The sequence below is a fragment of the Malassezia globosa genome (assembly GCF_000181695.2).
Source record: "Malassezia globosa CBS 7966 chromosome Unknown mgl_sf_1.1, whole genome shotgun sequence".
Classification (NCBI taxonomy): Eukaryota; Fungi; Basidiomycota; class Malasseziomycetes; order Malasseziales; family Malasseziaceae; genus Malassezia; species Malassezia globosa.
In genome coordinates, this window is record NW_001849874.1 from 523789 (window position 1) to 544541 (window position 20753).

A 20753-nucleotide genomic window follows, 5' to 3' on the forward strand; every position below is an offset into this window, starting at 1 on the left:
ACTGAGCTCAAAAATCCTCGGCAGTCGTTCCATGTAGGTCTATGAGAACAACGTGTGTAAGCGCATGCGCAGGAATGGGGAGGAAGAGAGGGGGGCGGGGCTCCAGAGCGTCGATGTCACGTACCTGGCCAATCCAGTGCTGCATGTCATCCGAATCCAAACTGTCATCAGTCCACACGTGCTCACGTACAGTTGCGCAAGACGTATTGCCATCGCGTACCAATACGGCACCAAGTCACGAAGCCGCACAGAAAAGGCACTGGCATCCAATGCTGCACGAACCCGAGAGCCAAACGCTCGTGGTTGCTGGATCGTCACGATATCACTGTGGTTAGTGCACGCGCATACCCACTAGACGGCAAGCATGTGCGCGATCCAGTATGGAAGCTCCAGACGAGAATGCTTGTGAATCTAGCACGATGTGAGTTTCGACCACCTTTTGTGTGCATGCATACATACATCATCATCCCCAGAGCCCTCAAGGTATCCGAGCCCTGGCACATCGACGTGGAATACACATGGGATGTGCTAAAGTAAGACACCAAGCTGTTCGAAAACATACCTGACTCTCTGCGAGAATATCGTCTACACCCCAGTAGTCCTGGTCCATGCCCACGTTGTTGAAAGTGCGCAAAAGCCAACTGTCTTTTACACCGCCCAGCGAAGACGACGCGTCGATATATACGGACGCGTCTGACGAGCCAGTTGTGCCTGCAGCATAATTCCCATGCGAGTGCTGATATACATATGCACCTCGCGCATGCACGTAGTGGAGGAATTCATTTAGTGGCAAGTTGTCCTCTTCTGAATCTGACACAGACATATGCTATGGTGAAGCGAACGTGAGCCGGTCTTTGTACAACTCAAGGCAAGCGGGATCAAACGATGCAACTTCATCAAGAAGCGCTGGTATAAATGATCCAGGTCCGCGCACCGACGGGAGAGCAGCTGCACGTTCAGCAGCAATAGTATAAGTAAGGAGTCCAGCCAGCGCACCAATCATGAGCTCATGATGCAGCCGTGGTGGAGACTGCCGCTGCTCGACTTGGTTTCCAAGCTGGATGCCATACTTGCTCTGAGCAGCTGCCATACCAGCAGCGACGACGCATCCAAGCGAGCATCCGGATGCCGTGATGCGGCCCAGCATCGGCGTGCCACAACGTGATTCGAGTACCACATTGCCATCCGTGAGATAGTCGACCTCGCCGGTCAGCAGGACAAAAGCGCCCTCTTGACGCGCAAGACGCCGGGCCAGTACGGGTGCTGAAGTAAGCTCTCCCACACTATCGACGCCTTGTGTTTGCGCATCATTCGAATTACACAGCGTCGCGATCTCAGCTGCGTTACCCTTGATGAGAGTGACCTGAGTTTCGTTCAGAATACTTTGCACTGTCCGGTGACGAAAAGGCGTAGCACCCACACCTACAGGGTCTAGGACAACAGGCTTTCCACGATTGTTTGCGGCAGGACCTGCGCGTGCCATGCCTTTACGCGAGTCGGGTGAAATTGTGCCGATATTGAGAACCAGTGACCCATACACATGACTAAGTGGCTCAACTTCCTCGTACTCATGACTCATAATTGGACTTGCTGAAAAAGCCAGCGTCATGTTCGCGCTGAAATTCGATGATACATGTGATGTGATGGTATGCACGAGAGGGCGCGGCAAAGAGACGCAAGATGCATCGTCTTTTCGTGTTACGCTCTCGTATCGTGTATGATACGCCCTAAGAAGCTCTTGAACAGACTGGATGAGCACTTTGGATTCCGTTGGGAATGTCGGGCTGGATGGGGCTGTATCTTGTCGCACACGCCGAAAAGCCGTCACAATACTGTGCAATTCTTTCGCAGCAACGTCAGGGTCTCGACGCGACACGATAGCTGAGATGACAGCAATACCATCTGGCTCTGCATGCTCTGATGATGCACCGAATAGGGTTCGGAAGGCCGTGCGTACATTGATGCCACCGATCAAGACACTCGGCACATGCGTCCGCTTGCCCGGAGGAGTGGTCGCGGGGTCACGTCGCAGACTCGCTAGAATATCAGCAGCACCGCGAAGCATCAAAGCATCGTCATCCGAGACTCCTTCCTTCGACTTCGTTGGCCAGCAAGGGCCCACACCAACATAGTCTGCATCACTATCCAGCGCGGCACGAGCCTCGTCTACGCTGTGCACGGACAGGCCAATTATGCGATGGGGACCAAGTCGTTGCCGGGCGTATTCAAGCTTGGCATCTTCCTGGCCAATATGTAGACCCACACGCTCAGGTAATAGAGCTGCTACGTCCACATTGTCGTTGATCATCATGCGAACATGATACTATTGCATAAGCGCACTGAGTCATCGATACCGACCACAAATGCCTCTGTACACACACCTTATCACATATAGCAAGCGATGCTTGCGCTACTGCCAAAAATTCCTCGAAAGAAACATGCTTCTCACTCACCATTAGCTGATCATCACGTACCGAATTTGTACGATCGACACATATCCATCGCGCAATGACTCGTCCAGGCTCTGCAAATAGTCTTTCCCCGGTGGCAGCAGTTCACGACCTGTAACGAGATACACCGATAAATCGAAGGACATGGTAGATCAGGACTATGAGTGGACGTTCTCAATAGCAGGTCCCTGACTCGTCCTCAAACCAACGCACTCTCTAGACGCAGGCGTGCGAGCCAACTCGACAGACTACCAGCGCCCGGCGCCACGGCCCCTGGCTCTCACAGCTGCGCCCCCCCATTATGCGTGATATGTGGAGATGTGCAACTCAGTGCGTCAGGCGATGGCGCATACTTAGGTCACGTGAAATGCACTCGAGCTCTCGCATTGTCGAGAGACGCTCAGGCAGCCATTGGCTCTTGCTTGGATTTGCAAGCAGACCAAGAAGAAAGGGCACTGCTGCAGCCGTTGCTGACGACGACGACGACGAGAGCTGTCGCGTGTATTCACTACCGTACCATGTTGTTGACGCGTGGATCGTTCGCACTCGTTCCAGGTGTGCGTGCGAAAGCGCGTGTGTTTGCCCAAACTCCCTATTTAGTGGGGACAATTCGTGCAAACTCGAATGGCGACCGGAACAATAGCTTGGACGACTCATCAGCTCAGAAAAAACTCGATGAGCTTGCTGATTTTCTCGAGAGTCGACCCCAGGAGGCTCAGCGATCTTCACGATCACAACGGCCGAAACCAAGCCAGGCGCAAAGCGACCAAGTGCGCACGCCCACTAAGGTGTTCCAAAACGGTCACGTACGTATCCTGCGTGAAAGACTGGTTGCTGACGCGCTGCTTTTTTATGATGCTCTTGTTAGTATTATGACCCACAAACACTCAGTCCACGTAACATGACATTCATACCCCGACGCACTAGCACGCCCCTACTAGGACCGTCAAAGCGAGATGCAATGAAGACCGATCCATTCCATTTGCTTGGTCTCAACCCTGCGAAGCCTTCGCTTGCGGATGATTCCTACAAAAATGGTGCAATTCTGTCGCAGTTTACTACAGAGATGGGTCGTATTCAACCCCGAAACGTCACCGGCTTGACGCGCAAGAGCCAGCGCCAGGTGGGCAAGGCGATCCGTCGCGCGCGAGCTATGGGTATTTTGCCGGTACTGAGCCGTGGCCAAGGTCGTGGTGGAGCCGGCTGGAGGTGAAGTCGTTGCATGTCTGCTTTCCATCCATCGAGTATACAGGCCACCAGAGACTGCGCCAACGCTCTGGTCTACAAGATCAAATTCAGTCGTCTTCACCACCGTCTTGATCCATTCCAGCACCTGGTTCTTCGTGCTCAAATTCCTCCTCAGGAAAAGCGTCTTCTGCTGCTTCCATCTCTGCTTCATTCATAGTCATGTCTTCGTCAATGGCATGTGACTCTTCTTCCATTTGATGTGATGCGGCGCCAGCACCAGTATCGGCATCGGTCTCTGTCACTGCAGAATCAGCCATAGTGACTGCTGCGTCGGTGATTGGAAGATTTGTCGTCACGCATTGCAGGATCTCTGCGATCTGGTCATCATTCATCCGCTGACCGAGCTCTTCCACGAGCGTATGTAGCTCTACCACACTGGAGGGAGCATGATTCACCAGCTGTAGTCGCTCAGTTTTCGTCAGTCCAGGCTCGCCTGCCAGAACTCGGTCGTCAGGAATCACGTAGCCACGCGCATTTAAATCGTCGAGGAACGCACGGATTTGCTCGGCACGTTGGAATGCACACGGCCTATATGGTTGTGAGAGGGCAGAAATCATCTCAAATTGCATCGTACGCAAATTCGACGGCACGTCCATATCAGTGTCTAACTGCTCTTTCCGATTTCGCGCATCATTGCGCTGCTCAGCCTCGTTCTCGCGTATGAGCTGCAGGACTTCATAGTCAGATAGAAGCGCTGCACGGGCTTTCAGAACACGCATCTAGGCACTAAAATGTGTTGAGAGAAGTTTTGATGCCAAGCTTAGCAAGCTGGGCCTTGATTTTTCACACACTTTCTCCCCGCAAATCGATAGAGCAGATCACACTTGCGGCTTGCTTGCCAAGGAAATTATTGATAACAACGAATGTGTCAATCAAACATGTGCCAGAAAAAAAAATCTGATTCTGACCCCAGTCAGTGGGGCGCATCTGATGCATGTGTTTTTGTGTCGGATATATGTGAATCGTGCGCATACTCATTTCGCTCTGCTCAGAACAACAACACACCTGCAAGCCTCGCGATACTTGCATGAGTGCGCATAGCGCATGGACTTCCAGCAGAGGCCCACATGTGGATGAAAATGTCGTTCTGAGGCATGCTGAACCAGGCGAACTAGCTGAGGAGAAACCTTTCACAGATGCTAGGGGCGTGAACGCAGAGCTCAATGACAACAAAAACTCAGAAGATCGGCAGGCATGGCATGAAACCCCATGGTCACAACGCTCATGGCTCTATGAGCTGCGTCCTTTCCGCGGAATGTGGTCAGATGTACGGAGACGTGCGCCTTATTACGCGTCCGACTGGACTGATGCACTCAAGCCATCGAATGTACTTACCGTGGCAACAAGCGTTGTGCGAATTTTTTTCATCAATCTCATGCCTGCATTGGCATACGTGTTAGACATGTATGAGCGTACAGATCACAGCTATGGTGTCAATGAAGTGATCCTAGCCTCGGCTCTTGCGGCAATCGTGTTTTCTGTGTTCAGCGTGCAACCACTGACGTTTGTGGGGGTGACAGGCCTAACAGATCTCATGAATTACACCATTTATAACATATTCCACGATCACTACGGATTTGATCAGATCAAGTATCTTCGGCTGCAGGCATGGGTGCTTATTTGGGCGGCTGGGTTTCATTTCCTCATTGCAATGTTTAATTTGTGCGATTTGACGCGCTTCATCACGGAAATGACTAGCGACACATTTGGACTGTATGTCGGTGTAATTTATGTTGAAAAGGGTATCGAGCAGCTGATTCTCGAGTTTTCGCTGCCAGATCACGACAATGCCACGGGATGGCTGTCGGTGACGATAGCAGTGTTGTTTTGCGTGTCCGTATACTACTTGACACTCGTGGGCTCGTCGACGTACCTTACATTCCAGCTCCGCCGGCTTGTCGGTTCGCTGGCTTTTGTAGCAGGCTGCCTGTTCTGGACAGGGTTCTCGCATTTTCCCAAGCATTCGTTGAACGAAGTGCCGGTCTCGCAGTTGCCTATCACCCGCAGCTTTTTTCCGACATTGGACCGAGGATGGATTGTCGATTTTTGGCACATCGAGGTCCGTTGGGTATTTATTGCTGCACCACTAGGTCTGATGGTTATGCTCTTGTTTTTCTTTGACCATAATGTGTCGAGTGTAATGGCTCAAGCACGCAAGTTTCCGATCCGGAAACCAGCCGGCTTTCATTGGGACTTTTTTCTTCTGGGCATCACGACGCTTGTCTCAGGTCTTATGGGCTTGCCCGTACCGAACGGACTGGTACCGCAAGCGCCTGATCATACAGACTCACTGTCGCTGTATGAACAAGTCATACTCCATGACGTTGAAAAGGAGAAACAGCAATTTGGTGAACACACTACGGAGCCTATGCATCATACGAGCGGAGATGCATCGATCTTGCACGTCACTTACTTTCCTCGTGTGCGCACTTTACGTGTCGTTGAACAACGTTTGAGCCATCTCGTTATAGGGCTTCTGACGCTTGGCGCAATGTCGCGTCCTGTCCTTGTCGCTTTAGGGACGATGCCCCGTGCAGTATTTGCTGGAGTGTTCTTGCTAGTCGGATGGGCATCTATCGAATCTAATCCGATTGTGACTCGGACACTCTCGTTGCTGCGAGATACGTCAGCGCTTGCACCAACGCTCCGACCCCAAGTCAGGCGAGTGACACTTGCCCTGTTTGTCGGCATTCAGTGGGCGTTTTTTGGCCTCACTATGGCAATCTCACAAACTATAGCGGCTATCGGCTTTCCTATCATCATCCTTCTAATGATTCCATGCCGTGTATATGTGGTACCGAAACTATTCTCTGGGAAAGATTTGGCCTTGCTGGATGCCCCCACTGCAAATGCACCTGCCGTCATGGTTTCGTTAGGGCCGAACGAAGCTGAGATCGACACAGAGTCGGACGACAAGCCGAAACCAGCTCCCTCGAAACACCAAGGCATAGCTTGATAACATATTTGTACAAATGTAATCTACTGCATTCTATACCCTTTCAATCTGTTCGTGATCTGCCGCTACAAGTAGGTTCGTGTAAAACTGCGTCGCTTTCACGACGGAGTCGATGGACACGTGCTCGTTGACCGTATGGACGTTTAAATAAGGTGACATACCCGTCAGATCTGGATGAACCGATGTTGCGCCAAAGCGGAAGATGTTGTTCGTTAAGTCGTGGAACCAACGCGTATCTGTGTTGGCAAACATGATGGAAGGAGCCACACGCACAGGCTCGTTATATTTACGCTGCTCAGGCACCGACTCGTCGTCCATGGAGCGCAGCTCAATTCGCGGCTCGTCCGTGTGCCAGGTCTGACGAATGACACTGGACAAAAGACGCCATGCCTCGGCCTTTTCCCCTTCAAAAGGCGACGGAGGATGCGAGTCGTACCCGAGTCCCGTCTTGCTAATGTTCACAGACACTGTGCTCTTATCGAGTGATAAGTTCAAATCGTCCCGATCCACAACAAGAGAAAAGCCATACTCCTTCGCTAAAGGTACGAGCAAGTCCTTGTAATGCTGTATGACCGTACGCACAGATGCATAAGGAGCAATACGGTGGTTGACAAAAGCTTCGGAAATCTCGGGAAGTGCATTCACTTTGATGCCACCATAAGCCACATCTACAGCTTGTGTAGTTTTGAGCAGCATGCGCGACGCATAGTCGAGACTTTGCATCAATTCATTTCTAGCAGCATCAAGACGCCTTTGTCTCGATAGCATGCCGATGTGCTTCCACCAATGTTGCCAGCACGGCTTGCGGCACTCTTTCCGTGTGCGTTCCGCTGACTCCACGCGTCGCAGAGCACGGCGCAGCGCAGCAGGCATCTTTGGGGCATCGCGGAGACACTGCAGCTGGAGGACCGATGCTCGCGATTCCTCTCCAAGCACATCGGGGAATGGATTCGCCTCTAGCTTCGCAATAATTAGAGCCAAAATGCCGATGCCCGTGTGAGGAGGAGGCATAGACGAATGACCACCACGAGCATGCACAGTAATCCGCATGGACAATTCACCACGCTCGGCCACGGCAGGCCCTGCGACAGGCAAGCCAAAGCTGCCAGGGTCAATGGCTGAAAGAACAGGTGAACCCTCGTCGACGATCATAGCCACACTATTCGGACCGTAACGATGGAACAGAGTCGACGCTAGATGCGCTGCGCCATATTTTCCGTCCGTTTCTTCATCAAACCCATAGCTTAAGATGATCGTGCGCTTTGGTTGGAAGTGAGCTTGGACGAGTGTTTCGACGGCTGAGAGCGATGCCACCAGCCAAAGCTTGCAGTCAAGAGAACCTCGGCCCCACACAGTCTGATTTTCTAGATCAATATATCCCGAAAATGGCGGATGGATCCATCGATCGCGCGTATATATGTTAACTGGTACCGTGTCTTGATGCGCCATGAGAACCACGGGTTTGAGCGAGGGATCGGTGCCTTCCCATGTGTATAAGAGACCGTGCTTGTTCACAAACTCTCGTCTCACAGGTGAGTCGGGAGCATGAATGAAAGGAAAAGACTTTTCAATCCAGTCAGAAAATGGCGAGAACGTAGAGTTCCTTGTCACTGACTCCAACTCTTCATCATCTGACAAAATCTCATCCATGGCCTCAGTAGAGAGCTGTACAGCCTCACTCAAGAGCTTGACAGAATGCAGGACGGATGGAGGCCGAATCGTTAGCTTCTGAAGAGCCTCTGTTGGATCATATGCGGGTTGCTGAGGGCAAATACGTTCCATCGAAGAGAGGGACTCCGACTCGACAGTGTAAAATCTACCAGTCGATATCCAGAGACCTGCGATGCATGCTAAGAGCAAGCAAAGGAGTCTTGGGAAGATTCGAACTCGATCATCAGGCTGTAGCGTATGGACCGGTAGTCCCATTGCTCCTTTGGTCATGCTTGGCTTAGTCGCTCCAGACCTGATCTCAACTTTGATGAAAGCCAGGTTCCCCTGGTTTCAGACATACTTACGCCGAATCGATTAAGAATGGCGCTCCACCTACATTGACCACGCAACTTCAAAGAGTTCGAAGTGTTGCGTCTGCCGTGTCTACTTTCCAGGAAACGCACACAGGCCGTCTTAACCTAGGTAGAGTGTGGCTCCTCGAGAACTCAGCGCTCTGTAAGGTCTGCTCAGCATTGAAATGCTTTCCCACAAACCTGTCACAAAGCAACATTTTCCATCAATTCATTGCCCCTTACTATGTGTATGCATATAAATATGTATATATATATCGATAAAATCATCTAAATCGTAAAAGAGGGTGCTGCGTTTGGTACATCTGTCGTTCGTTCAAAGTTCAATAGCCAAATGGGGGTGGGAACTGGGATCCTCGTGAGTGGATTGTGCTTAATAAGACGCATATGACCAGGCGCAACAGGAGAGCGAGCATCGTACCCAGGACTCCTTGGAATAGGCGTGCTAGGAGCTGGAATCGACGGAGCCAGGTGGGAGTCAACCGGCACCGGTGTCGAGATGCTAGAAAAAACGGGCGACGCCACATCATACGACTGGACATCAGGATAGCTTTCCTCTTCAATACAAGTTTCGGGCGTCCTTGCAGACACCCACCCAGACAACATTTGGGACACAAGTTGCGCCGTGCCACCGCCGTTGTTAGGAGTAACTGAATCAGAACTTGTTTTCTCCTCCTTACCATAGGAAATTGGTTGTTGCTGCTGTTGAGATGCTTGTCCACGACTCTTAGGACTCTGCCATGGCTCATCAAGCAGAGGTGCACGCGTGATGCCACCAAACTTCGACCCATCTGACACCGCTGCCGTAGTATGGGGGGAGCTCAACACGCTTGGCTGGTATTCAAATGCCGGTGCAAGCTTATTGAGATCAACCGGCGGCATGTCGAGTGCATAATCAGGCATGGGAAGGGGCTTCACAGAGTCCGAACGTACGTCGAGGACACCAAAAAAGTCTTCAACGGGAGTCTTGCGGACTCGCCGTGCACCTCGACGCGCATACCGATTCTGTGGATGACAGCCAGACTCTTTGTACGACCTTACATCCCGGTTCGCCTCAAACATCGCTTGATCAAAACTCCATTCTGGAATAAATTCAGGCCGAGGCGTAGGAGGACTTGACTTGTCGTCTGTATCCACCTCAGATGCCTGTTCGTCTTCATCTTCGCTCACCCACGCGCTATCGTCGCCACCACACTCTAAATCCAGATCAAGCGATTGGACTTTTGTATGATGGGGATCTGTATCGGTAGAAAAGCTCGCTTCAACCTCTGGCCATGCAGGCTCATTGGTCGTCACAAAGGGTGCGGGATTCAACTGGTTCGTTTCGCTCTCCAAAGTGCCAGACTCGGACAAAGGTAGCGCGTCGCCTGACTCTTGCAACGACGCTGCAACAGCATGATCAGACGTATACATGGGCTTATTGGCCGATCGGTCGAAGCTCCCTTCGGTCGCAGCACGGTAACTCGAGTCCAAACAAGACGACGGTTCGTTCGAGTATAATTGGGGCATAGAAGAATCTGGCACCGATGAGAAGCCTAAACCAATCAAGGCTTGCTCATCTTGTGACGCATTCGGCAAATCTGATGGTGGCGGAAAAAGAATGTCTGCTGTAGTGTCATGGTTTGTTGGGACATGCGATCCTTCTTCGACATGTGTCACAATTGGTGTTGACATATCGAGTGTCACAGAGTCGCTCGGCTGGGGCAAAGGTAGCTCTGGCATAGATGGTTCCGACTTTGGCATGCGATTAGACATCTCTGACTCAACCAAAGCGGACCGTTCTTTCGCCTCATGAAGCTGTTCACGAGTTAGTGCATGATTTGACTCCTCTAGTCTTAGGGCTGAATACAAAGCCAAGATCTGTTCGCGCATATCTGATAAGAGTTTGATCGTTTCGGGGGCCAATTCAGGCGCATTGCTCGAGTTCGGCGCATGCTTCGAGAGCTGCCTTGCAACGCGCTGGGTCCAAAGGCCCGCCTCATCCTCTGACGGGAGTTCAGGCAACTCTGGGAGATCAGGCATGGAGGGCAGGGCCGACGAATGAGAAGTGTCAGTAGAGGCCGTGCTCACGTCAGAGCCGGTAGCGGTGCCTGCACGTAGACGAGTGCTCATAGCTTGCATCCGCTTCATGGCCACACGCCGCCAAGTCCGCTCTTGATTCAGACGCAACTGCTGCGACTGGATGGTGTGTTCCAGATCACTGCATCGTGAGCGCCAATCAACGATATCTTCTTTGTACATGTCGCGTTCCCCTGAGGTATCTTCCAGTTGCATCTGCATATCATGAATCTGTGCTTCGAGCTTTGACGCTTGTTTCTGTGCGGATTCCTTAGCATTTCTCAGGGAAATGAGTTGAGAGCCCATGACTTCACGCACTTCCTCAAGCTCGCGCTGCAAGCTTATCACTTCCTGCTGATGCCGCTCACGCTCTTCATCAAGCTGAGAGTGCAGTGTTGTCAACTGGTGCTGTAAAGAGTCCGACAAAGACTCATCCATACGGAATCCGCGTTTTCGTACAGTATGGTCAGTAGAGTCAATGCTTGTAGCCCCGGGAGACCCAGAAACATTCGAGTCAGGACTGAACAAGCTTTGAGTCTGATCAGATGCCGTCCATGAGGTGACAGTCGAGTAAGCATCCCGCGAGCTATTTGGCATGTGTTTTCGCAATGATTCGCTCCATGAGCGTGTAGGTGTAGTGACCTTCTCCAAGCTAGAGTCAGGATCATGCGATGCTTTGTATGTGATGCTGGATACTCTCTTAGGCGACTTAGAGGCCGGTGACGCCCGCATCGTTGGCCTTCGCACTGGTGAAAGAGTTCCTAACTTCAGTGGACGCAAAGGACTTTTTCTCGATTCTGGAGATATACCAAATACGTCCGGGTCTGAGGGCCGCGGAGTGGACTCGTCCCTCACGACAGGCTCTAACGAGGACGACCCAACATTGACCTCTTCCACGAGTGGCTCGATAAAAGTCTCTCGCTTGGAAGCTGTACTCATTTTGGACAAATTTTTCGAAGGAGACGACGAATCACCAAGACTGAGCCATGACGGGATGATGGGTCGACTCAAAGATGGAGATGCAGTGGTTGACGTCGGCGACTCATTCGGCGTGATTAACATGCTTGGACGGTGTCGACCCTCAAGTTTCTCCAGCGCCGTGGTCCGGTCCTCCTCTTCCACTGGGGAGTCAGTATCTCGCAAGCCTGCTTTCCAATCAGAGGGAATCGGTGGAAGAGGCTTCTGTACTGAAGGATTTCCAAACAGAATACTCGCCGGCTCAAGTGAAGAAAAGCGCACAGATACTCTAGAAGCCCGGCGGTGAATAGATGCACGCCGTACCGGCTGGTCGGGCTCAACTGATTTTACTGGCTGACCGCTCATGACTTCAAACCCCTCACCGCGGGTTCCGATGCTGAACTGTCGCGAGTGTCGGCTCCTCCTTCGCGAAGGACTGCAATGATTTAGCGATGGTGAGGAAACCAATGAATTCCGCTGTTGATCAATGAGCGACTGCCGCGCCAAGCTCAAGCGGTGGCCAGCTGTCATAGTAGGAAGCCTAGAAGACGAAATAGATGACTGCTTCCGACTGTGACATGGCCCATTTGCACCCCCCATATTCGGGAAGCAAGTCTGCGATGACTGACGACTTCCTGGGGCGGAGTTGTTATCGAAGTATATGACACTAGGGCGAGAGCGACGACGCCTGGACTTGTCCGTAGCCCGCGCAGCAGACTCTCGCGCTATCGATTCAGGTGCATTTGATGCAGTAAAACATTGTGTCAGTAGAGTTGGCGTGTCGGCGCCTTTGACCAGCAATGACGCCCGTAATGTACGAGAGGCACGTTTGCTTTGCTCCTGGGCACGGCGACGCTGGAACTGCCGCAAGGCGCGTTTGGCCGAGCGAATCTGTTCCTGGCGACCTCGCTGCGCTTCAACTTCCATCGCTGGCTACGACGGTAGGGCGAAACAAGTTGCACGCGGCAACGCCAAGATGAGGAGCGCACAAGAAAAACTTAAAGACGCCACTTGAGTACAAGACCGTCGGACGTTACTTGAAGCGACTGGTACCAAGCGTGTGTATGGGTTTGAGTGTGTGTACGTGTGTACCACCAACAGACGCATGTCTCATTTCATCGAAGTTACACAGCCACCCGTTTATTGGACCAATTGTGAGAATTAATAATTGATTGGATTGTAACAAAAATGTTTGCAAAACTACATGCATAATGTGTGACACGACCCACGCAGCGTGTCCCATCCTGCGGCATTTGCACGCAAGGGGCGGGCGCCCACGCTCAGCGCAAGTCGTGCTCTGGCTTTAACAGTGCCAGTGAAAATGTCCGTCCTTGCCAGTGGAGTGATCCTCCGAGCCCATGTTCGACGTCGATGTGGAGACCTTCCGCCAAGTGCTGCAGCACAACGTGGGATGCCACGAGACTGTAAGCACCCCAAGGAAGTTGAGGTGAATCAGTGGTCTTTATGGATTTGGGCGATAGCACTGAAGTCGATTTACTTTGGATTTCGCGCCTGGGTGGCGCCGGAGACGGATGGTACAGGTAGCCCGTGTTAGGATGAACCCGAAGCTTTGATGCGTCAAATGGTTCCTTGAAATCACCGCCCCATGATAGCATGCCTAAGTAATGGGCGAATAGGTAGGGGAAAAAATATGGTTAGTCCTCCAGAGTCCAGACAAAGGTTTCAAGAACGAACCATCAGAAGACAGGTGGTGAAATACAATGGGTGTATCAACGGCATGAATAACGTTCCACTCACCCTGGCATTTGCTAAACCAAGACATGCCCTCGGACTGAAGCTTGGTCCATATTATGTCCCACCCTTGCTCCTGATCGAGAATGCTTTTTAGTGTTGACGTATCCTCTGTCCAGTGAGGTGAATTACATAGAGGAATAGGCTTACCAGGCGGCGTAAGGGCAGGATTTCGCTTGATACGCGCAAAGAAGAAATTCAAAAACGGCACGGATTTAAAGCCTGTATACCCAAAGAAAATGCATCAATGCAAAGAGACGAAGCTAGGATATACTTACATGACGTCAAGTTCTTGGGCACTGTATCATACATAAATAGCTGACCATGAACATCGATCCAGTAGCGATAGATACGCGGAGTCATGCGTGCGCGCTGGGTCGAAGTATGCAGCGCCCGCACGCCATGCCGACAGCTAAGCGACATGGAGGACCAAAGTGGGAAAGCCTTGACGCACGGACGATACTGATTTCTCCACATGATGAGAAATTGATGATGATATACTTTCTCCCTCCCAGAACCTGCATCATAAACTCTGAGTACAACAGCAGCTTTGCTTCCCAGGCTGCTGCCAAGCGATGCGAGACTTTTCTGTGCGCAATGTTTACTACCTACGTATTTCTGCACTTACCATCTTGACTATGGTGCTATACCTAGATCAACGACATGTGGAATGGATGAATGAGAACCCTGGGATCCTGGATTATGTCGTGCACAGTGTGGTACGACCGCGACTTCCGGATCTATTTCGAGAAGCGTCTTCTGGTGATTCAAAGAAAATGCAAGTCGTTGAGCTTGGTGTGTTTCTGTGATACTTCTTGGACTAACGAGAGATCAATATCATGTGCTCTGCTACTTTCAAGAAACGCAAAGGACGCCAGCCGTTTTACTCAAGGTATGTGCATGTGAATGAGGCACGCTCGTGTGTTGGCTAATGCTGGAAACAAAAAGTCACGTACATTGGTGTTTCCAGCAAACGAAAGCACGTCAGGCGCGTCAGTTCCGCTCGACGACACTAACGAGCCGTGTGCTCTTGCACCCATTGAGGCTCAGGCTACACCAGCGGGGACAACAGCTGGAGTACCGATCAAGACGGAAGAAGACGATATTGCTCCTGATAGTGATGAAGACGCATTCTCACCATCTCAGACTCATGGATCTGGCGAGGAAGAATCCATTGGGACTAAGCCACATGTCCGTGTGAGCGTACGTAAATTCACAAGATAGCGAGAGCTGACCAGATCACGAAGTACGATGGATTTCGAATGTATGCATTATGAGCGTCGTAATGCCGTTTCTCACAACTCCGCAGCTACTCGAAAGAGCTCGTGCTGGTCATTGAGCCGAGTGCATCAACGATTGCAGCGAACCCGAACCTATTCCAAGTGGAAGACGATGATGAAAGCAGAAAAGAGAAACGTCAACTGGACCATTCGGCAAAGATTCGATTCGAGTCTGCCAAGTCGACGCCATCAGCCCAATATGGCCGCGCCTCTCGTCGTGATGAGCGTACAGGTACCCCACTTTTCCGTGGCATGACACCAGATGTCTAAACTAATGAGTATTTTGAACATCCAGACGTAAAAGGAGACGTAAACGGTTCATGACGGACGATGTATACGATGCGGTCGTTCTTCTCAATGCGTACGTGCGACTTCGCCCGGTTGTGAAACCACAACTTGCCAGTATCGCAATTATACAGACTCTTCTTCTTCAACCATATCGAGATCAAGAGGATATGATAGCTTAGCAGCGACACCGCCTAGCCCATTGAGCTGACGGCCACTCTCGTGCAAAGAGCTGAAAATGCATACCTCACCGCCAAAGCCTTTTACTTTGTCACACAATTCGATCCATTGCTTGCGAATATTGGGATGTGTGTTTCGTAAGAATGCATCTGACAACAACAGAGTTTTAATTGCACCACGCTCAGCTGCCAGTACAACAGGACGCTCACCGTACCAAGCATAGTTTTCCGATCTTGCAAGATCACGCAAGAATTGATCAAGAACCTGGGTCTCTCTCGTGAATTTCGTATTTTGCAGCTGTGACGTAACTTCCGGGCTCTGGAGCACTTCCATGAGCGAATGTACATGTGGCGTCGCACAATAGACCTTCAGCAGTTTGCGTTTACCCTCGCTTCCCATAAGGAGCTTTTCTGACCGCCTCGTCGCCTCGGCAAGCAAGTATTCGTACATATTTTCGCGATAAAAGGCGGGTGAGGCGAGTAGCACGACGCGCATTTCTGGAAGTGAAAGTAGTTTAATAACAGCGTCGTACACTTGCGCTTGAAAGCGATCAGTTATTTTCACTGTGCCACTGGACGTCTGTGCATTTCCGTAACCAGCTCCTGCGCGTTTTCGAGGAAGTGCAACTTGGATGCGTTGCTTGATGATAGTCATATGGCTGGTGAGAAGACAAACAATGGCACGGCCTTCGCCCAGGATCACAGCGCCAACTTCAGCTGACTTGCCAGCATCACCACTTTCTTCCAAAATATCAAGATGGTACTGGTCCCATTGCTCTTTGGTGATGGACATTTTGCGGTTCAGCTCAATGTCGAGCGTGTGGAAGGAACCGTTGCGGACGTGCTTATTCTCCTCCGCGACTCTTCCAGAAATGTGCAACGTTGGTTGCCCCTGGCTTGCCCCGCTGAGCGAAGGAGTGCTGCCCGCTTCGCCGAGCACAAGTGAGCTCATAGGTGTAGATACACTGGAATTAGGTTCGCTGTCTGACGAGACTGGCTCATGGGGAGCGCCAATCACGGCCGTCGAGCTCGCAGCGCTCGACATGCCAGATCCTGCGGCCATTTCGAAATCAATCTTGGTGACAGACAAAGTCAACTGTAGTCGCATTCTCTGCGACTCAATGGAGCCTGTACTAGACTCGCTCTGGATTCGTCGCACAGTCGAGGCGGAGACGCGGTCCTCAGGCTGGATCAAATTGTACAGATGGTAGAGATCCTCGCTTATCAAGTCAGTTTCAAACCTTAGTTACATACTCGCACTCTGGCATGAGAGAGACGGTGCCACTCCCATTGCGCTCTAAGTGGCGTGCAAAAATTTTCATGGTGAGTAGCTGTCCGAAATCTCGGTCAGTCGAATGCCGGGGTTCTGCGTCAGTGGAAAGATGGTCTTTCCGCTTAACAAATGTGAGCTTGTGGGTTAGCTGAAAATGTTAGCCATTCGTTTGATCATCCTGCGCATTGAGAATTTCGTGGATTTGTAAGCGCGACACAATTACTCAAGCCTGAGAGTGCGACTCAGGCAGAAGGGGGGTACTGTGTTTGATGATTGAGTGCGAGCGTTTGTTCGACAGCAAGATGTGCGTATGACGTGTAGCAATCAAAGTGCCACTCACCGCATCGACACACCTATGTGATTGAGAAGGTACACTACACTTCATGTAGAAGCACTTGAAGTACAATTGATGGCATAGAGATGTTTCATCGTACAGTAGTAGCTACAAAAGAAAAATCAGAGGCATTGATGTGCATAGTAGCAGCAGCAAGCCCGGCAAGCCATCATTTCATCCTATCAACCGTAGCAAGCATGTGAGAACTATGTCATAAGATCCAACAACTTCCGGGCAATAGCCTCAGAGCCTAGGTTACTGAGCTCAGCATTCCTCTCAGTGCCGCGCTCTACGACTGCGTCAGAACCTGAAGAGGCAGGGACTCGAACCCATACATACCAAGTCGAACAAAAAGGCGCGCTGGAACACCCTGGGCCTCTCGCACGAGAAACGGAAGGTTAGGGTTCGATGCCTTGATGGACTTGTAGTGTGAGGCCAAAAATTGGCTGTACACAGTAAGTAAAGCACACTCGTGATCGAAGTAACATACCGCGCACCGGTGCTCGATGCACTGTTTGGTGAAAAGTGCAAACGCACTTCCTTCACAGCCGAAGGAAACGCTTTCGAGAGCATGGAGGCCATGATCACAAGCAATGAAGTGCAGCTGGAACAAGAGGAAAAGCCGTACGTTGCCGCTCATCGACGGGGCGCACCAGAACAAAGCCTAGTCGCGGCAGAGAGGATGCCACGTGGAGAACACGTGCGTTCTATTTTGTACGGACGATGGCTACTCTACCAAGGCGAATTTCGTGTGGATACCGTCGAGCTGACAAGGTGAGCCAACGAGCATAGTACATACCACTTTTGTGACGCGCAGCCAGGTGCGTGCTTTATCTTTTGCGCGTTCTACATGCGAGGCAATCTGGACAGCATCAACGTCGTCGTCGTTCAACAGACGCTCGAGCTGGTTTCGTGACAAGCTGGGCACATAGGTAGCTGAGACACTGTACGAAGGACCCGACTGAAATAGATGTAAGTATGAGAATGAATACAAAGACAGTGTGGACAAACGTACAATCACGACTTCGTCCAGAACAATGATGTGCGATTCATGCCAACGGCACGGAAGTCTGAGAACGCGTCAGCCCCGCTGTGAACGCAGTCACGTACGTCTTATTCACGGCATCAAAGACAATTTGCCCGATATCGCTAGCTTCCGAGGGTGCTAGTTGCATCGAACGCTCTTGGCATTTTTTCGTAGCAGCTGCCTCGCGCACTTCCATAGCAGCGACCGGCACCGCGCTTATGTGCGTGAGCTGAGAAGGACCATGAGGCATAAGCTTCTCGTACTGGGCCTCATTTAGCACTTTCAACTGTTTGATACTCGATGCACGAACAATCTTAAAGCCTGTAACTAAGCCTGAAGACGGTCCACGAGTCGATCCAGCTTCATACACAGCCGAAGCTGCAGCACGCCGCATCGCAGGTGGAAGTGCACTAGAATTGCCCGTCTCCAAGACGACCAGATTTGAAACAGTGTCAAATGCCCATATGCGGCCAACGACTGAGTCTGTACCAGTTGAATAGTCTGGTGCCTGGAAACTCGGGTACATCACTGTCAGCTGAACTGGCATAGAGATATTTGTCTGCAGTGCATTTTGCACATCTGCAGGAATCGATTCTAGGGACATGGGGAGGGATCGACGAGCGTCGTCTTCTTTTCAAGCACACGGGCGCACTCTTAAGCAAACACACACAGAGAGAGAGAGAGGGACGCTCGCTCACGCGCACACTCACTCACTCACACACTCTCTCTTCCTTTCCCTCGACACGCACGCACGTACGTCGAACCCCAGTGTCTTTATCGGAACGGTCAGCCCCACCTTCCGCCCGATATGTGCGTGATTCGCCCCTCCCTGTCACACGATCAAGTTGACATGCACGCCTCTCAAAATCTCCACATGCTGTAACACGTGATACACGATGTCCTAGTAGGCAGCTGCGTTGATGAAAATGGTTCGATGGCACGCCATAGTCGGCGTAATTCCGTGCATGATGAATGGGAGTGTCTGTAGACGGAAGAGTGGTATGAACACCGTGTCAACTCACTCGTTATCACACTGCCTGTTTGGTAAGACGTGTGTGCTTGCGTGTGCACGCACTATCGATAGGCGTCCGTACGCTGCTCGTCTAGTGTAGCTGCAGAGCCTGAATGACACAAGGGTCCACGACTGGAAGCAGCAGCAGCCGTCGCATACAGAATGGAGGACGAGACGAGCACGAACTGCCATCGGCCAAGCGTGCGCGTACAGATGAAGTGCTGAGTGAGTCATGCGATACAGGAGCGGGCGAAAAGTTTCGATGGAAAAAGAAAGAGGTGCAAGAACAGCGCGCAGGGCTCTCGCGAGAAGAAGCTGAGCGACGCGACGCTGAGCGGCGTGCTGAGGCTGAGCGAGAGGTGGAGCGACTCGCCGCGCGTCGCGAGCAGCGCGAGCGTGCAAGGCAGCAGCGCGAAGAGGAGGAGCTTCTCCGTGCGCGGCAGGCGGAAGCGAGTGTCATGGCAGACTGGGTTGCGAAAGAGGACGAGTTTGTGTTGGAACAAAACAAGGCACGTGCTGTGATCCGTGTGCGCGATCATCGAGCGCGACCAATCGACTGGTTTGTGGTGCAACTTCTGTGGACAGAGGTGCCCACCCCAGTGTCGGCTGATGAAGAGAATAGTGATGATGAGGGTGATGAACTTGACGACACGTTGGACATACACATGGACGAGCCAGTTGCGTTTATTCGCTCGTTACTTCCGGGTGAATTACGTGAGCTTCATTCAGATGTACTGACGCTTGTTCGGCTTGACAAGGATGCGAAGAGAGCCGCTTACTGGAAGGATGTGTTGCTTGTTTGCGATGAGCAATTGAGACATTGTGACGCAGTACAGAATGATGCACAGCCTGAGCGCATCGATGCCTCCATAGTAGCTGATGTCGATGCCATGCTCGCAGACAAGTCAGCAGATCAGCTGTTGGATCTACAGACATCCGTGCGCGCGAAGCTGCGCTCTGGCGAGCCACTAGACGTCGAATACTGGGAAGCAATGCTAAAGCGGATTGTCGTGTGGCGTAGTGCCGCAAAGCTGCGCGCCTTACATGCGACTGTAACACAGAACCGTATCGCCAAACTGCGGCTGCAGCAGCGGCGTGAAGCACGTCGGCAACAAGCATTTGTGGCAGAACAGGCGCACATGCAAATGCACACGCATAAAGGTCTGGAAGACGTCTGGGACGCGAACGAAATGGAACCGGCTGGCCGAGATATCAGCGAATTGCTATATGAAGAGCAGCACCTTCCCCGTTATACCCTAGAAGCGCTACGTGACAAATTGCGTGATGCGCGGAAACAAGTCCTCCAGCAGGCATTCGTGTCACACGTGCCTGCGGCCTGGTCAATGACGCCAACCGTCGGAATAGGAGCTTCAGCGGGTGCAAGAGCCGCTGAAGATGGGAAGACCGAATCTGTCGAAGATATGCTATTACGAAAAGAAGCATCGCGTGCGATGGGTGTGGATGAAGAAGTGTTCGATGACGACGTCCGTCTTGTCGAACAGGCATACCACTGGGAAAGCAAGTATGAAGCACGCAAGCCACGCTACTTCAACCGAGTGCACACGGGTTATGAGTGGAATCGGTACAATCAAACACATTATGATGCCAATAACCCGCCGCCGAAAGTCGTGCAGGGCTACAAATTTCATATATTTTATCCAGATTTGATTGATCCATTCAAAGCACCGACGTACCGCGTGCAGCCTGATCCTGATGGACCTGGAGAAACGGTCCTTTTACGCTTTAGCGCTGGCCCCCCCTATGAAGATGTGGCTTTTCGTATTGTGCAGCGAGAATGGGACTATTCGTTCAAACGTGGCTTTCGCAGCAGCTTTGATCGTGGCATTCTACAATTACATTGTACGTGTACATACAGAGAGAGAAGGAGAGCACCTAAGGACTAATTTGGCAGTTAACTTTA

The 20753-nt window shown here is 51.5% G+C and overlaps 9 protein-coding genes across 9 annotated transcripts; 2 read left to right on the forward strand and 7 right to left on the reverse strand.

The window, feature by feature from the left end:
- Nucleotides 1-351: 351 nt before the first annotated feature.
- On the reverse strand, nucleotides 352-610 carry MGL_0252 (uncharacterized protein; the record flags this gene model as incomplete). The annotated part of the gene is made up of 3 exons (XM_001732425.1): nucleotides 352-411; nucleotides 460-528; nucleotides 563-610. 3 exons carry the CDS (start codon nucleotides 608-610, stop codon nucleotides 352-354), a joined length of 177 nt encoding a protein of 58 aa, XP_001732477.1.
- A 216-nt stretch (nucleotides 611-826) lies between these two features.
- Nucleotides 827-2596, reverse strand: MGL_0253 (uncharacterized protein; the record flags this gene model as incomplete). The annotated part of the gene is made up of 3 exons (XM_001732426.1): nucleotides 827-2323; nucleotides 2382-2448; nucleotides 2475-2596. The coding sequence occupies 3 exons, from the start codon at nucleotides 2594-2596 to the stop codon at nucleotides 827-829; spliced, it is 1686 nt and encodes a 561-aa protein (XP_001732478.1).
- Nucleotides 2597-3745: 1149 nt separating this feature from the next.
- On the reverse strand, nucleotides 3746-4417 carry MGL_0254 (uncharacterized protein; the record flags this gene model as incomplete). The annotated part of the gene is made up of 1 exon (XM_001732427.1): nucleotides 3746-4417. One exon carries the CDS (start codon nucleotides 4415-4417, stop codon nucleotides 3746-3748), a length of 672 nt encoding a protein of 223 aa, XP_001732479.1.
- Nucleotides 4418-4725: 308 nt separating this feature from the next.
- On the forward strand, nucleotides 4726-6654 carry MGL_0255 (uncharacterized protein; the record flags this gene model as incomplete). The annotated part of the gene is made up of 1 exon (XM_001732428.1): nucleotides 4726-6654. One exon carries the CDS (start codon nucleotides 4726-4728, stop codon nucleotides 6652-6654), a length of 1929 nt encoding a protein of 642 aa, XP_001732480.1.
- Nucleotides 6655-6687: 33 nt separating this feature from the next.
- Nucleotides 6688-8595, reverse strand: MGL_0256 (uncharacterized protein; the record flags this gene model as incomplete). The annotated part of the gene is made up of 1 exon (XM_001732429.1): nucleotides 6688-8595. One exon carries the CDS (start codon nucleotides 8593-8595, stop codon nucleotides 6688-6690), a length of 1908 nt encoding a protein of 635 aa, XP_001732481.1.
- A 350-nt stretch (nucleotides 8596-8945) lies between these two features.
- On the reverse strand, nucleotides 8946-12617 carry MGL_0257 (uncharacterized protein; the record flags this gene model as incomplete). Its single annotated transcript, XM_001732430.1, has 1 exon — nucleotides 8946-12617. One exon carries the CDS (start codon nucleotides 12615-12617, stop codon nucleotides 8946-8948), a length of 3672 nt encoding a protein of 1223 aa, XP_001732482.1.
- A 2516-nt stretch (nucleotides 12618-15133) lies between these two features.
- MGL_0258 (uncharacterized protein) lies at nucleotides 15134-16508 on the reverse strand (the record flags this gene model as incomplete). The annotated part of the gene is made up of 2 exons (XM_001732431.1): nucleotides 15134-16406; nucleotides 16441-16508. 2 exons carry the CDS (start codon nucleotides 16506-16508, stop codon nucleotides 15134-15136), a joined length of 1341 nt encoding a protein of 446 aa, XP_001732483.1.
- Nucleotides 16509-17520: 1012 nt separating this feature from the next.
- Nucleotides 17521-18424, reverse strand: MGL_0259 (uncharacterized protein; the record flags this gene model as incomplete). The annotated part of the gene is made up of 4 exons (XM_001732432.1): nucleotides 17521-17559; nucleotides 17593-17754; nucleotides 17809-17863; nucleotides 17904-18424. The coding sequence occupies 4 exons, from the start codon at nucleotides 18422-18424 to the stop codon at nucleotides 17521-17523; spliced, it is 777 nt and encodes a 258-aa protein (XP_001732484.1).
- A 521-nt stretch (nucleotides 18425-18945) lies between these two features.
- MGL_0260 (uncharacterized protein) lies at nucleotides 18946-20736 on the forward strand (the record flags this gene model as incomplete). Its single annotated transcript, XM_001732433.1, has 1 exon — nucleotides 18946-20736. The coding sequence occupies one exon, from the start codon at nucleotides 18946-18948 to the stop codon at nucleotides 20734-20736; it is 1791 nt and encodes a 596-aa protein (XP_001732485.1).
- Between the last annotated feature and the right edge of the window lie 17 nt (nucleotides 20737-20753).